Below are 14,787 nucleotides of genomic sequence, written 5' to 3' on the forward strand. Positions count from 1 at the left end.
GGTAATGGTATTTTCTTAGCTGCCTTACAGGGTTATTACAAGAATTATTTGAAGGAATGTAAGTGGACATTCTTGAAAGGGCATAAGAATTTCCCTCCCTCCCTCCCTCCCTTCCTTTTTTTGATTCGTAGTAGAAAAAATGTGGTCTTTCCTTACAGTAAATCCTTCAACCAGGTTTTTTTTCCTTGTTTACATTATAACCTACTTGTTTCTAGCAGTTTGGTTTTTTTTTTTTTTTTTTTTTTGGCCGCACTGTGTGTCATGAGGGATCTTAGTTTCCTGACCAGGGATCAAACCCGTGCCCCCTGCACTGGGAGCGTGGAGTCTTAACCACTGGACTGCCAGGGAAGTCCTGGTTTGGTTATTTTTTTTGTTGTTTTATTTTACTTTGTTTTTGAAAAGGGCTTAAAATTTTAATCAAGAAGTGAATAATAACCGTTAACATCAGCCACGGCTTATTGGGGACCATGTGCTATGTTCTTTCTAAGCACCTTCCAGGCATTACTTCATTAATCCTCTGGACAACTCTGGGGGAAATGGTCTATTACCCTCATTTTAAAGAAGAGAAAACTGAGGCTGGTGCGGGCATTGCCCAAGGTCACCCAGGGAGCAAGTGTTGGAGGCGTGGTTTGTATTCAGTTCTATCTAGTTCCCAAGCCCATGCTTTTCACCATTCCACACACATCCCATCAGGATGTCAGGGGAAGCTCATCTGAAGGAAAAAGCCTTAATCAAGCAAGAGGCAGAGTGCCACTAAGAGAAATTCCAGGGCCCTGGGAGCGCCACCGGCCCCACAGAGCCCACTGCCCTGTGCTGGCTGTCAGGGTCTCAGGCCACGGCATCTCGGAACCGGCTGCCCAAGCAAACATGCGCAGAGTGGGAGGCTGCATGCAATTAGCCAGGCGTGGTCCGCGTGTGGCCTGCCGGGGCCATGCCTAGCAGCCGTGCGAGCTCACGCCTGCCTGGCCAGAGGTGGAAATCCTCTCCGTGGTGTTGGGTGTGTCCACGACCACAGCCTGTGGAAGTTCTGGCCGTTCCCTCCTGGCCTCTGCAGCGGCTTCGGTGGTGCTCTCTGGCCTCCTGGGGGTCTCGGGTCCCTGGGCTGGCCTGACCAGGCTGCCCCCCGTGGCCGTCTCTCCACCTAACTGCTCCTCCTCAACTGGGGCAGGGCATCTGCTCTCTGGCTCCCCTGGCTCTGGCCTTGCCCTCTCCTCCTGCTGTCCACATGCCTTCGTGAGACTCCAGGTATCCGGGAAGATAGCCTGACGGTCCACGGCCATGGCGGTTGGCTCGATTACTTCCTGGAAGCTGGGCGTAGCTCCCCGGGGGGACTCAGGCCTAAGCGCCTCCAGAGCCCACGGCCACTCCCATGTGGCAGTCACGGCCTCTCCTGGGCACAAAGCGTTGGCTGACAGCACTTGGGGTTCCTCAGCTTCCTGGGGACCTGTGCACCCAGCGTGAGGTAGAGTGTGGCCGGGAGGCACCCCAGAGAGCTCACTCACCAGGCTCGCATTTGGTGGGTCCCTCCAAAGGCGAGCCTGGCTCCCTGCACCCGGTGGCCCCAGAGAACTCTCCGTGGAGGGAGACCTTGAGTTGGGGGTGTCAGGCATCTCCCCAAGGCCAGCCAAATCAAGCCAGCTGGGGGCCACATTGTCCTCAGGGCAGAGGACCTCCAGGGTGTGGCTGTGGCCTCGAGGGGAGGGTTTCCTAGGGGGTGGCAGGAATACAGAGGGCCCAGGAGGAGGAGGAGGAGGAGAAAGTATGTGGTGTGGGGATGGAGCTGAGCTGGGCAGCAGCCTTGGGGAGCTCAAGGCCACAGCAGAGGAGGTGGTCTGGAGGAGAAAGACAAAAGACAGAGGGGAGAGGAGAGAGAGTTGGGAGAGATGAGGAAGGAAGCCCACTGCAAGGGGCAGGCTGGGCCTCGGGGCTCTGAGTCCCCGTCTACACTGACAAGACCGTCTACACTGACAAGACCAAGGTGGTGGCGAAGCTGAGGCATGAGGACTGGCCCTGCAAGAAGACCCAGCCCCCAGAAAGGTTTTCCTGGGCTTCATATCCCTGGCTCCCATCAAACCCAGGCAGCAGAAAGCAGCCTCTGAGCCATGCCTGTCGGGCACTGCCCCCCACCAATCCAAGTACAGACGAGGGAGAAAAAGCTAAGGTGAGGTGGGTCACGGGGAGGTCAGTCCAGGCACCAATCAAGGGACAGACAGCCACAGGCAGCTCTCGCTCTGTCTCTCCCAGACAATCCCAGCTCTCCTACATCCCCCGAGACCTTGCCCCAGGGGCACAGTGAGAACCAGAGCAGCTTCTCAAGGGATCTCAGAAAAGCAGCACCGCCTAAAGGGTGCTGGGGCAGGGCTCCCTCGGCCCAACTCCTGAGTCCAGTGTACTTGCTCCTGACGGTGGCCACTCAGAACCACTGGCACATGAGGGCCACAAGCCCAGGCCGCTCCCATCCCCCCGGCCCCGTGAAACCCCAGCCGAAGGGAGGCTTGGAGGCACCAATGGGGCCAAAAGCCGGCTCCCCTCCTCCGATTCCCTAAGTCATGCCCCCGTGGAAGGGTGGAGTCAGCAACTGTTGGCGAGTTCAGTCCCCATCAGTCCCCATCAAAGCACTGCATCCTCTAAATAAAACATCTCGGGTCTGGCAGGCCTGGGGAGGAGATGGGGCGCCTCATGCAGGACTGGCCCAGTAGCCTGACGGGTGAGGTTTCCCAGAGAGAACTTGTGGGAACTCACAGAGACCCATGGAGGATGGAAGGAGGATGGCAAAAGAGGCCTGTGGATTCAGGAGCCAGAGGCAGAAAGAAAGGTTGTGTTGAGGACAGCCAGCCAGTGTGGGAGATGGGGCTCCAGGGCAAATGACCTCTCGGCACAGGATCCCACACGGCCCAGCAGAGCACCCCCTCCCCTACCAAGAGCAGCCATCGACACAGGGTCCTTTGTCCCAGCCTCCTGATCCCTCGCCTGGGTGGCTGGGAGCTGAGAGCACCCAGGGAGGAAGGAATGTCCTGCTGAGCACGTCCTGCCTTCACAGGCTGAGAGGCAGCTCAGTCCCCACGTGGCCGGCCTGGCCCTCCCTCCCCCGTATCCTGGCAAGGCCAGGGCACTGCCTGCGGGGTCCCAGGCTCAGGGCGAGGCACCCAAACACGCAGGGGCCAAGTTCCAACTACTCATGCTGAGGTACAGGAGGGGAAGGATGGGGGTTCTGAGGGGCCAGGGCAGGGAAGAGGGACCTCAGGGCACCTTAAAATCCGACAGCGAGGCCATCAGCTCGTCCAGCTCCCTGGTGGCAGAAGAGGCGGAGATGCGTGTCTGCTGCTGGCTGGAGGTAACTCGCTGGGGGCTGCTCATCTCGCCCTGGTTCACAGTGATGGCGGGGCTGCATGCAGGCATGGCATCAGCGGGGACCCCAGAGGCCAGCCCGTGCACCCCCAGCATGTCCCTCCTCTCCCCAGGGAATCAACAATTCAGCTCTGACACTGGGGTCCTGCCACCCCTAACCCCGGGAAGCCCACCAGCTCCCAGTCTCTCCTGGGGACCCACTGTTGGGAGGGGCTGCTGTTAGCCAGCAGGACAGAGCACTGAGGTGAGCTGATGGAGAGACGCAAGGTCAGCTCAAATGGCACTGCTTTCCCAAGAAGACCAAGTCCAAGCCTGCCCGGTCAACAAGCCCCAGCATCCTGTGTATCCTCCACAACACTGCACGTACATGTGAAGCTGTTCCAACAACACAGTAACGCCAAGGAGAGCTAAGACTCGGTAGACACTTACCACAGGTCCTGTGTGCACGTGCTTTACGTGTGTTATTGGATCTCACCCCTACTGAGGTAGGTGGTCTTATCCCCCTTATCCCATTTCCCCTTATCCCATTCTACAGAAGGGAAAACAAAGGCTTGAGAGACAACACTTAGTAAGTGCACAGCCAAGATGTGAACCCTATTGTGTGGCTCCAAAGCCTGTGCTGACAACTGCTGGGCTACAGGTGCCCTCAGCGTGCACAGTGTCTGTCCTTCCTGATGGATAGTGGCTCGTTGAAGGCAGGCATGGTGTCTGCGTGACTCGTCACCATCCCCCAAGGCCTGGTGCAGGGCCTGGCAAACAACAGGCACTTCAGAGGGAACGGGTGACACTGGGGATGAGACGGCAGACCCTGGAGCACGGGACAGGCTGGGCGAGACCTTCCCCTGCCTGGGAGGGCCCAGTGGAGACTCACACGGGGCTGGGCACAGAGCTCTCCAGCTCATCCAAGAGACTCTCCACGCTGGGCCGCACGTCCTCCAGGCCCCGGCCTCCGTTCCGCTTGGGCTTCTCTTTGGTCAGTGGCCCAGCTTTGCCCCCCAGCGGGCTGTTATTCTCCGGGATGCCGTAGTGGGGGCTCAGAGCCCCAGGCAGTGGGGGGCTTGAGTTTGCCTCATCTTGGGAGAAGGAAAAGAGAAAAGCTGCTTAGCCCTGAGCCCTGCAGGGATCCAGAGGCCAGCAGGTGGGCCTGGTGGGCCTGACCTAGTCCTACCTGCAGGGAAGCCTGGGGGGTTATGCTGCACGGCGTTCAGCTCCAGCAGCAGGCGGTCGAGTTCAGAAAGGTTGCTGCCCAAGGAGGAGCTCATGACGGTGGGTGAAGGCTCGGCCGACTTCTGCTTGTTGGGGAAGCTTTGAGAGGCAAAGGGAAGACCTCGGTGAGAGACGCTCCCCAGCTCTGGCGGCCCCCAAATCCTCAAGAAGAATAAGGCAGAGAGAGGGGATACAGCGTCTCCACCGGCCAGAGGACGGAGAGCGGGGAAGTGATGTGGCAAGAAGAGGGGAGAAAGGAAGTCTTGCTTCAGTTCTTGAACCTTCCTCAACGCAGGGCGATGTGAGAGCCAGCCCAGCTGCTGCACGGTGATGGCAGATAAGGCCACCGGGCCAGTTGAGAGGCCTTCTGCCGTCTAACCCAGTGACCCTTGAGGCAGAATCCCCCTCCCCTCCAGCGCTGTGCCGTGCCTGTCCCTGGCCTCAGTGGCCTCTGCCCGCCGATGCGCAGGATTCCCAAGCAGGGGGAGGAGCTGGGCAGTACCTGTACACGTGCTCTTCCTCGCCGGTTCGGGGACACGGAGGGCCAACGCCGTCCTGGGGGTTGGAGGCACTGGAAGTTTTAGCACTGGAGCCGTACACAGGGGACGGGGATGGAAGCTGCAGGAAGGACAGTGCTCAGAGCCTCCCCGGGGAGGAAAAGGAACAGCCCGAGTCACCCCCGGAAGGTTCCTGCTCACAGCCAGTCTCACCAGGGAGTTTCCACACTCTGACCAGGAGACAGGTGATTAACACTTGGTCACTGCCCCCTCACGTGGCGGCGGCGGCGGGTGGGGAGAGCCAGACGCTTCCCGCCTCTTCTCCCCACTTCCCTGATCGCTGGCTCTCCGAGCCACTGCCAGACAAGCTCCTTGTGCCCTGAAGCTGACTTCCGAGCCCCCGTCCCCACCTTACCTGCTGGTGGATGAATCGGGAGGTGCTGGGCTGCCACTGGTCTAAGGGGTCAAGGACCGTGCCATTGAGGGCCTCGCTGGACGGGGGTGGAGGGACAGGGGGTGGCACGGCAATCTCCTGGTATGTGTGGTTTCCTGTTGGGTACGAGTAGGGGGTCTCCTCAGACAAGAACACAGGCCGTTTGGAGATGTGGGAGGTCGTGGACTCCAAGTCTGCCAGCAGGGCGTCTGCAGAGAGAAGGCGCGGGGAGCGGGTAAGAAAATGGATCCTGGGGACTAAGGCTCCAGGGGCAGCACCCTCCCTGCCGCTACGCCCAAGAGTGAATGACTTCCGAGCACCTGCTCCGCCCATGGGAGAAATGACCAGCCTCAGGTCAGGAAGGTACCAGCCCAGACCAGCCTGGCTAAGAACAGCTCCCAAGGCTCTTCTCCCCAGCCAAGAAGAAGGTGCTCTGAAGGTTCCTGGGGCCGCCCTGAGGGCTCTCCTACCTCTGGGAGCCGGGCACCTGCGTTCCCTTCCGAAAGGGCTGTGCAGCTGGCTGGCTGGCTGGCCGGCTGGGAGTCAGAAGTGCCTGCCTGGAACCCGCACTCTGACTCCGCAGGGCACGGCAGAGAGAACGGGCGGGAGGGGCCCCACGTCACAGGGAGGGGCCTGGGCACTGCCAGGTCCCACTTAATTTCCAAGAGCTTAAGCCCGCTCAGCCCCCAGCCTGGAGGGGCCCCTGGGGTGGTACCTGCCCTCCTGACCAGGTAGAAGCCGAACCTCAGGCTCCAAGCTCCTCCCGAGTCTCAGGGTTGCCGGTGAGGGACAAGGCTGGTGCAGCGTTCCCCCCCACCCCCCACCGTCAGCAGAGAGGGGCAGGACTGCTCTGTAGGCTGTTTCTGAGGAAGCCTGGCAAGCAGCCTGGCCCCAGAGGCTCCAGGGCCCCACTATTCTGCTTTTAACAGCAGCAAGGGAGCCGAATCAGCCCTCAAGTGCAAGCTTCCATTACCCTGGCACTAGGCAGCCCACAGGGGGCCCTGCATCTCCCCAGTCCCCAGACAAGAAGGGTACAGCTGGAGGGGTGGGGGCAGGAGCTGCTGATCCTGCCCTCCCGGGCCCCTCAACATCCCCACAGCCTGGCCCTACATGCCATGCCCTCGTTCCTGCTGTGCCACGGACTAGTTCACTCTCCCCCCCTTGCTGGCCTGCTGCAGTGGGGGAACTCGTTCCCTGGCCCTTGTGATAATAATCACCAGAAGGCAATGGCTGGATCATGGCCGTTTACTAGTAACAGGCACCGTGTTGGGCACGTTGCATACGTGGTCTCAGTTAATCCTCCTAATACCCCATGAAGTTGGAATTCTCACCCTCCCTTTACAGACGGGGAAACCGGCTTCAAGAGGTGGTGGGACTGGCCCCAAACAACAAAGCCAGTAAGTGACAGGACTGACTCCTCAGAGCCCCAAACCCCAAAAGTCTGCCCTGCAAGAGGCTGCTGTGATCACAAGATGGTGTCAGATTTAAACAGTACAACTTCCTGAATGACGGGGCCCAAGCTCTGAGGGCTGCCAGTCTGATCCTTCCTGGTGGCCCTGTCCCCAACCCCACCCCTGCTCAAAGGAAGTAAGAAAGAAGCAAGGGCCTCACCCAGGGCCTGGGTCTGTGGGCCCACACCTCCCAGCTACGTGCCCTGATGTCCTACCCCCAAGGCTGGCAGCACCTACCCCAGGCTCCTACCCAGCTGATCAGAAGCTTGTTCCAAGGCCCGGGATGTCCCTGACTTCCAAGGAAGGTCAGTTCCTGCAGCCCCTGACTCCTCCAGGTCCTTTGGAAGAAGTCTGACTTCCTATCTCTAGCAACCGGAACTCGAGGGAGTCTGTGTGTCTAGGTAACAGTGGAAAAGGAACCAGTGTCCAGGGCCAATCCCAGTGGCCTCTCCACGGCCACACCTGCTGCCTTGGCTTCACAAGGCGTCCTGGCTTCCTCTGGGCCCAAGCCAGCAGGAGGGTTGGGGTCCCTCCTTCTCCATCATGGGCAGAGCCAGCCCCCAACAAGTGCAAGTCCAGTAGGGGTAACAAGGGCAGCTGCCGTGCTTGAATGCCCACCACGTGCCAGGGGTTTCACCTCTGTCACCTCTCTTCCTTCTCACGGTTCCACTAGCACAGATGGCAAAACTGAGGTTCAGAGAGGCAGAGGCACATCTCCACACTGCCTGAGCTGGCGGAAGTGACACCGCTGGGACCTGGACTCGGGTCTCTCGGGCTCCACTCAATAGAAGACAGATGGTTAAGCTTCCTCGTCAAACCTTCTGAGCCAGGGACACCACCAGCCTCTGTACCAGACACCTTCTCCCACCTCACTCATGACCTGACTCCAAGCCTGGCTTACGGTTCATGGATGGATTCTGGTTTATGATTTAAACAGGCTCTTCTCAACACAGATACATCTGTTGGTCAAAAGGACCAGTCCTGGGGGGTGGAGACAAAAGATCTGTGGAGTCGAGCCAGGCCTGAGTTCAGTCCCAGCTCCTCTGTCTACACTACCCACAGCCACAGAGCAAATCACTTAGCTCCCCACCTCACAGCACTGGCGTGAGGTTTATACGGGATAGCAGGTGCTATAGTACACGGGAAGCTGCAAACACCACATCTCATGTGCTTTGTGAAACTCAGAAAAAGATTTTCCTCCAAGGAGGTCAGGTTGGGCTGCAAAGTGGCTGACTTCTCCTAAGTCCTCTATGGGTAGGATCTGGGCAAGACAAGAAAAGGGCAACCTTGAAGAGAAATGCAAAAGCAAAGTAATAAAGTAACATTCAAAGGGAAACATTCGGGGACTTCCCTGGTGGTCCAGTGGTAGAGAATCCACCTTACAATGCAGGGGATGTGGGTTCGATCCCTGGACAGGGAACTAAGATCCCACATGCCGCGCGGCAATTAAGCCTGCGTGCCACAACTACTCAGTTCGTGCGCCTCAACTAGAGAGCCTGCGTGCCGCAAACTACAGAGCCCACGCGCCCTGGAGTCTGCGCGCCACACCTAGAGAGAAAAAACCCGCATGTCGCAACTAGAGAGAAGCCCGCGTGCCGCAACGAAATATCCCGCATGCCTCAACTAAGATCCGACACAGCCAAAAATGAATAAATAATAAATCTTTTTTAAAACACCCCAAAAACAGTTGAGTGACCCATCTGTGGAAGTCAGAGAGCGGAGGCACACCACTGTCCAAACTTGTGTCTGAGTGAGAGTTAGGACATGCACAGCCACTGGTTCTGCGGTGTAGCTTCCTCCTCTCTCTCCATCCATGGTCTTTGCTCTGTGATAGACAGAACTTGGTGCCACTGTCCCACCAAACTCCTCACAAGCACCTCAGGGGAGAGCCGGGAATACAGGAGGCACGGAGGAGTACTCGCTGGCCTCTACTTTGGATTCCTATGGGTGCCAAGACCTGCTATCTCCCCACGGGCTGCAAAATGGTGATGGGCCAAAGTCTCCTTGCAAGCTCAGCAAGCTCCTCCCCGGCCTGAGTAAACAGAGGTGGCAGATGGAGTTCACCTGCGGTCCACAGGGCGGGTGGGGGCGGGGGGAAGGTCCCCAGTTTTCAGCTACAGTTACTGCCTGGTGCCAGCTCTGAATACCCTAGGGGCAGGCTCAGGATTCCTTCTACACATACCCCGAAGAAGGTGTCAGAGGAAATGGTGCCGCTGGAACACACCCTCTCTCCCACATGTTTGGAGGATGGCTTCCATACACACAGAAGCAGTAAGCAGCCAGGGCTCACTCATTCAGCCTAAGGAAGGCCTCAGACTTCCTCAGCATCGCTCCACTAAGCTTCTGGGTCCAGGCCTGAGACCACCGGAACAAGTCAGAGCGACTAGGACCACCCTAGTCACCCTGGGGAAAGAGGTCTCTCTGGGGCTTCCCAGCCCCTTGCTGGAGGAAATCACCCTAGATTCTGCAGGCGTCTTGCCTCTCCAGACCAGCGGATGCAGGCTCTGTCACTTCCATCCAAGAAGAGGGAAAGCCTAGGTCTCTGGGAGTCTATCTAGTGTATGTGTGGAGAGGGAGAGTTCTCCTTTCGAAACTGGGGATGGGAGAGTTAATGCAAAGTTTCCAGTCCACCAGAGGCAACCAGCTTGTTGCGCCCTGGCAGCGAAGGGGTGCGGACCGTCCTCCGCTGCCCGCCAGAGGGAGCTATTGGCTCATCGGCTCTCCGCCACGGGGAGTAATCGAAGGTAACCTCGCGCAATCACGGAATTTTAGAGCCGGGGAAGACCCGGGAGCCCCCAGCCGGCCATGGGTGCACCGGGAAAGTTTCAGTGCCAGGGAATGCCTGACTGAGCTGGAGGGACGGGGCAGGCTGTGAGGAGGAGCACAACGGCGCCAGGGGGGGCAAGCCTCTGGGCCGTGCCTGCAGCACACATCATTTGAAGGCGTGACTCAAGAGTGACACAAGAGACAGACACATGCCCTAGCTTCCAGTGCCCAGCGGCTGCACCTAAGCAGCCACTCAGAGGGGTTGTGGCTTCCACTGAGAGGCTGCCCAGGGGCAAGCAGGTGGGTGGGCACAGCACACGGGGCCGGGACGGGGTGAAAGGCCCTCCCCTGGGCCCCAGCAACCACCAGCCCGAGCACAATTCTGAGGACAGAGAGGGTGGGGGGGTGGGGGTGGGGGTTAGCCGCTGGCTCTGCAGCCCTGAGGGGGTTAAGACTCAGGTGTCCAGGCTCTCTGCGCTGGGAGGGAGGAGACTCGGGGGCCGGTCGGGCTGCATTCCAGGGCAAATGCTGCAGCTGTGCCCCTCATATTCCCAGACCAGCTCAGGTGCCCAGGACAGAGGGAGCCCCAGGCCCCCTCACATCCCCAACATAGGGGATCTCCGCCAGACTGAGGCTTGGGGGCCTGGGCTGACCCACAGACACATGGCGCCCAATAATAAGTTAAAGAGACTCAACTAACCACCTCCACCTCCACCCCCAACTGGAGTATAAAGACAAGTCAAGCCTCTTTCACAAGCCTGGCTTCCTCCTACCCAAGCTCAGCAACTTCTTAGTATGTGATAAAGACTATCAAGATCAGAGGCCTAGAGTGGGATGGATGCCAAAGAGAGTGAGATAAAGGGCCATCCAGGATCCCTCAAATGTTGGGGGGCGGGGGGGGTCGCGGTTACCAGAGTGATTTCCTGGGACACGAGATGTTAGAACTCACACAGGGGAATTCTGAGGCACACAAACTCTGCTCTGTGGCCAAGTTGCTCGTCCAGGCTGCCTAACTGCTCTTGTACCTCGGTTTTCTTGTCCGTCCAATGGGAATTCCACCACCTTACTCACAGGAGTAAGGATTACATGAGAGAGTGGATATAAAGTGCCTGCTTTAGCACAGTCCCTGGAATAGAGCACACGCTCAGTAGATGGAGTTCCCTCCCAGAGAGATGGTTAGCCCTGGAGGGGAAGGAGAAATGCGTTTCAACATCCTGAAGGCCAAGGATGTTGCAATCCTAGATCATCAGTTAGGGGCACCATTCTGGGGAAAACAAAGTCACCATGGAGAAGCCTGCCCAGCAGATCTTCACGATGGGGCAGGTACATGTGGGGCATCATCGCATCCCAGATTTCATAGGCTCCTCTGCCACACCAGCGCTAGGCCGATCTGAAAGAGGTGGGGTCCTTTGGCCACCAGGAAGACCCCAGCTTGACATGCCTTATATTCTTGATACCTAGCCTAGAAGAGGCCCACAATAAGAACAAGGCTCAGCTCACCCACCTTCTTTCTGCAGGCCAGTGTAACTCAGCTTTCGCGGCCCAGGCAGGTGTTTCCTTGGGAGCTGAGAAGCAGAAGGAAGGTGTAGCAAACACTACCCTGAGAGCTCCAGCGCAGCCATAAGGGACTGCCATTGCACAAGGCCTTCCCAGGCCAGGGCCAACTGTCCATTCCCTCCATTTACGGTGAGACCCAGACTCTCACAGAGACAGCAGCAGCTTGGCGAGTCCCTTCCCCACCGGACCTGGAGAAACCCAGCCTTTCAGCCTGCCTACCTTGCTGGGTTCAGAACTGTGGGCAAGAGAGGTCTCGGCTCCCCTGCTGACCACCTGTGCAGGCTTGGTGGCCTCAAGTGTCAGAGCAGAAGCTGCCCAGCCTCCTTACAGCTGCCCAAGCTCAGTACCTAAGCAGTGAGCGGGGCTCGGCCCTTCCTAAGGAAGGAGCTGTGTAAACAGCAGGACCGACTCCCCTCTACGGGGATGGTCTCATCTCAGCCCCTTTGCTGAGACTCTTCCAGATTAGGAAGGAGAGCAGGACGAGAAGGCGGGTCTCCCCCTCCCCCAGCCCTGAGCACATGAGCAGTTAGAGCAGAGGTAATCTAATCCAGGGCAGCAGGGCACTTTTACGTGGTGAGTAACTCCCCAGGAATGGGGAGCTGGGTATATTTATCCTGATAACTGTCCTGGGAGGAAAGACAGATCTGTGACCAGTAAGGGCCCATCTACAATTTAGGCCAGATCTGCTCTGCACTACCCAGCCCGAGGACCCAGGGCCTGGACACCGACTAGGAACTCAATCTCCTGAAGGGGCCTCCCCTGCCGATTTGGGTTCTTGTCAACTGACTGCCTCCTCTCCAAGAATTAAGGGGCCCTGTCTGTCTTGCTTGATGCCATATCCCCTGCAGGTAGAATGAATGGCTGAATGACAGCGGGGCTGTGAGGACGAGGAAGATGGGGAAGGAGCTATGAACAGAGAAAGTAGCCAGTGCCAGGATGCTGTGATTCCAGGCCCAGCCTGCTGGGTGCCCGTCATCGGGTCGGGCATCTTCTCTAGCGGTAAAACGGGCAGAACCCAATTTGTTCCCATGCCTGATAGCAAGCTCTGAGGAGGAGATAACATAATTTCCAGTGAAATTTACACAGAACCTTTCTGGAGCTCTTCGGAGTTTGTCTAAATCCAAGATATTGCTATTATCTGAATCCCAGACAGTGAACTGCTCTCCCTAAGGAGATGGAGGAGAAACAATCAATACTGTAGTGTCATTTAAATATTTAATAGCCGTGCCTGGAGGTTATGAAGACTCAGCCACCATTCTCCTTCGCTGACTCATGCCTCACTCAACAGGAACTGCCATTTTACTCTCAGCCCTGAAGGAAGTGTGGGCTGGGGGTGACACACAGGAAACCAGGGGAGACGACGGCCAGGAGTCTTCCAAGCTGCTGCTCGGAGAGGTGGGAGGCGGCCCTTTGGAGAAGGCGTTTCTTGCCTGGGCTTCCCACATGCCTTAGGAGGGCGGTTTCCTGTCTGCCCTTCCTTGCAGGGGCTGACACAACATGAGTGTGTAGGCAGGCTGGCTCTCTTTACTGGGTGCCTGGCTGGCGCCCAAGGTCACAGAGCACAGGTAACCAGAGACACGAGAGAATAAAGGCAGAAAGGCAACGCCAGAGGTCACCCCCAGCTCCAGGCAGAAGCCCAACTGTGCCAGGCCCCATCTGCACTGGGCACCCACACAGGAGCCCCCAGTGACTAGGCCCTGGGCCACGGCGGCTTCCCCATCTGATGGGGCTCCAGCAGGTTAAGCAGCAACAGGTGGGAGAAGCTGCCCAGGTATACTTTGCACACCTCCACCCCCCCAAGCTGGGCACAGCAGCAGGTCCAGGCTGAGTGGACAGCGGAGTCTCATTTCTGTCGTAAATAACTCATCTCTGGGTCCGGGATCAGCGGGCTCCCCCCTCCCCCAGAGGGCCCAGAACCCCGTGGACGCATTTCATTGGACAGATTTCATCACCTCCTCGGGTCACCCAGAGACTCTGGACTTTTTTAAGGTCGTGTCTAGGGTTCAACTCCAGGCCCACCCCGCAGTTCCTTCAAAGGGTAGAACGTGGATTTACATACAACAAGATAGACAGCATCTAACCCATGTGGCTCAGGGGCTGGAATTTTTCTCAGCTATTCCAAATCCACCCAATCCATTCCTGCAATCTGGGCTCTTTGTGGCAAGTCAGTCTGTTGCAGAGCAGGGCGGCTCCGGGGGCCTCTCACCCCTGCTAATCATCAACAGAGGTTAGGAGGGGCTTAGAAGTGAGTCATCCGCCCTACAGAGACCCAAACAGAAAGTTCAAAAGTTGGCCTGTTCCAGGAATGAGCTGTAGTCTTTTCCCGATGTTTGTGGATTTCATAGCACTACTTAGCCCCTCCTGACTAGTCAAGCTCTGACTAATGAACACGGCTCATGGTGGCCACAGGACAGGTCCGTTCTTCCCCATCTCCAGCAGCTAGGCCATTTCCTGACCGCACTCTCCCTTGCTGGCCTTCCCCGGTTCTCCTATAGCACCTGTGATGTCCTGCGGCCCTCTTCCAGCTCCCCACATGTCACTGTCACCAAGTACCATCAGTTCTTCCTTCATGGGGCCTCTCCCCTTTACTTGCCTCCCTTTCTGTCACAGGAAGCCAACAACTTAGACGGGCATCCGAATCCACGCTCGGCCCCTTCTCAAACTCACCGGCAGCGCCTGCCCTGCGCTCCCCCATTCTAACCCTTGCAGCAGACGCCAGCAGTGTGAACTTGAAACCTCGCCCCTTCTGTGCGCATCCACTAGACCGCTTGCCCTCTGAGGGCAGGAACCTCCTCCCCCCTTGCTAGATCCACAGCGCGAATACCCTCATGAGCCTCTTGGACAGTGACTGGGCGTTTGCCAAGCCAAAGAGAGTCAGAATACTCAGCCACCATGACCCTCTCTGCCTACAGAATGAGATCGGAACCCCTGGGGTTGGCATTCTGGTCTTGAGCCTCTCAGAATACAGCCCCGACTGGCCTTTACCTTCTCTGCCGGCTCACTGCAACCTGCCTCGCTGGCCAAACTGGGCCCCCTCTGCCCTTTCCCCAGCAAAGTGCCTTTATTCACAGCACTGAACATGCCTCCCACCCCCATCATCTACAGGGATATCCACACCCCCAGGGGAAGCGTGGAGGCCAGGGGCACAGGTAAACCCAGAACACCTTCTGAGGATCAAACTGACTCAGAAGCAAAAAAAAAACAACAAAAAAAAACCCTGACTCAGAAGCAAGAAATTGAAATCACTGCCTTAAATTAAAAGGCTACTTTATGGAGTCAGGTGCAAAATGCAAATGAATTGTAAGATAAGAACTGAGGATTCAGAGAGACCTTTTGTACATGCACATGGGGGCTTAGGTGACATTTAAGCAGTCCCACAAAGCCATCCTGTCCATACCATAGATCTGTCTTCTCATGTGGCGCTGGGAGCTGGGACAATGACATATCTCTCTCTATACCCCTCCTGGCATCCCAGCCTGCATGGCAGCGTGGCCGAGTGGAAAGAACGGGCCTTCAAGTAGAGAGGGGG

General features: G+C 57.6%; 1 protein-coding gene across 3 annotated transcripts in view; it reads right to left on the reverse strand.

The window, feature by feature from the left end:
• PXN (paxillin) overlaps positions 1-14,787 on the reverse strand; it is a 44,893-nt gene that overhangs the window by 6,395 nt on the left and 23,711 nt on the right. For 2 of the 3 annotated variants that reach the window (XM_060119793.1, XM_060119792.1), the window contains exons 2-6: positions 5,467-5,693; positions 5,057-5,172; positions 4,517-4,653; positions 4,220-4,421; positions 3,250-3,385 (exon numbers count right to left, since the gene is read on the reverse strand). In XM_060119793.1, coding sequence (XP_059975776.1) covers positions 3,250-3,385; positions 4,220-4,421; positions 4,517-4,653; positions 5,057-5,172; positions 5,467-5,693 — 818 coding nt within the window. Of the gene's footprint in view, positions 1-962; positions 1,833-3,249; positions 3,386-4,219; positions 4,422-4,516; positions 4,654-5,056; positions 5,173-5,466; positions 5,694-14,787 lie in introns of all 3 variants that reach the window. The other variant, XM_060119794.1, reaches the window with a different exon arrangement.

This window comes from Mesoplodon densirostris, chromosome 15 (genome assembly GCF_025265405.1).
Source record: "Mesoplodon densirostris isolate mMesDen1 chromosome 15, mMesDen1 primary haplotype, whole genome shotgun sequence".
NCBI classification, from domain to species: domain Eukaryota; kingdom Metazoa; phylum Chordata; class Mammalia; order Artiodactyla; family Ziphiidae; genus Mesoplodon; species Mesoplodon densirostris.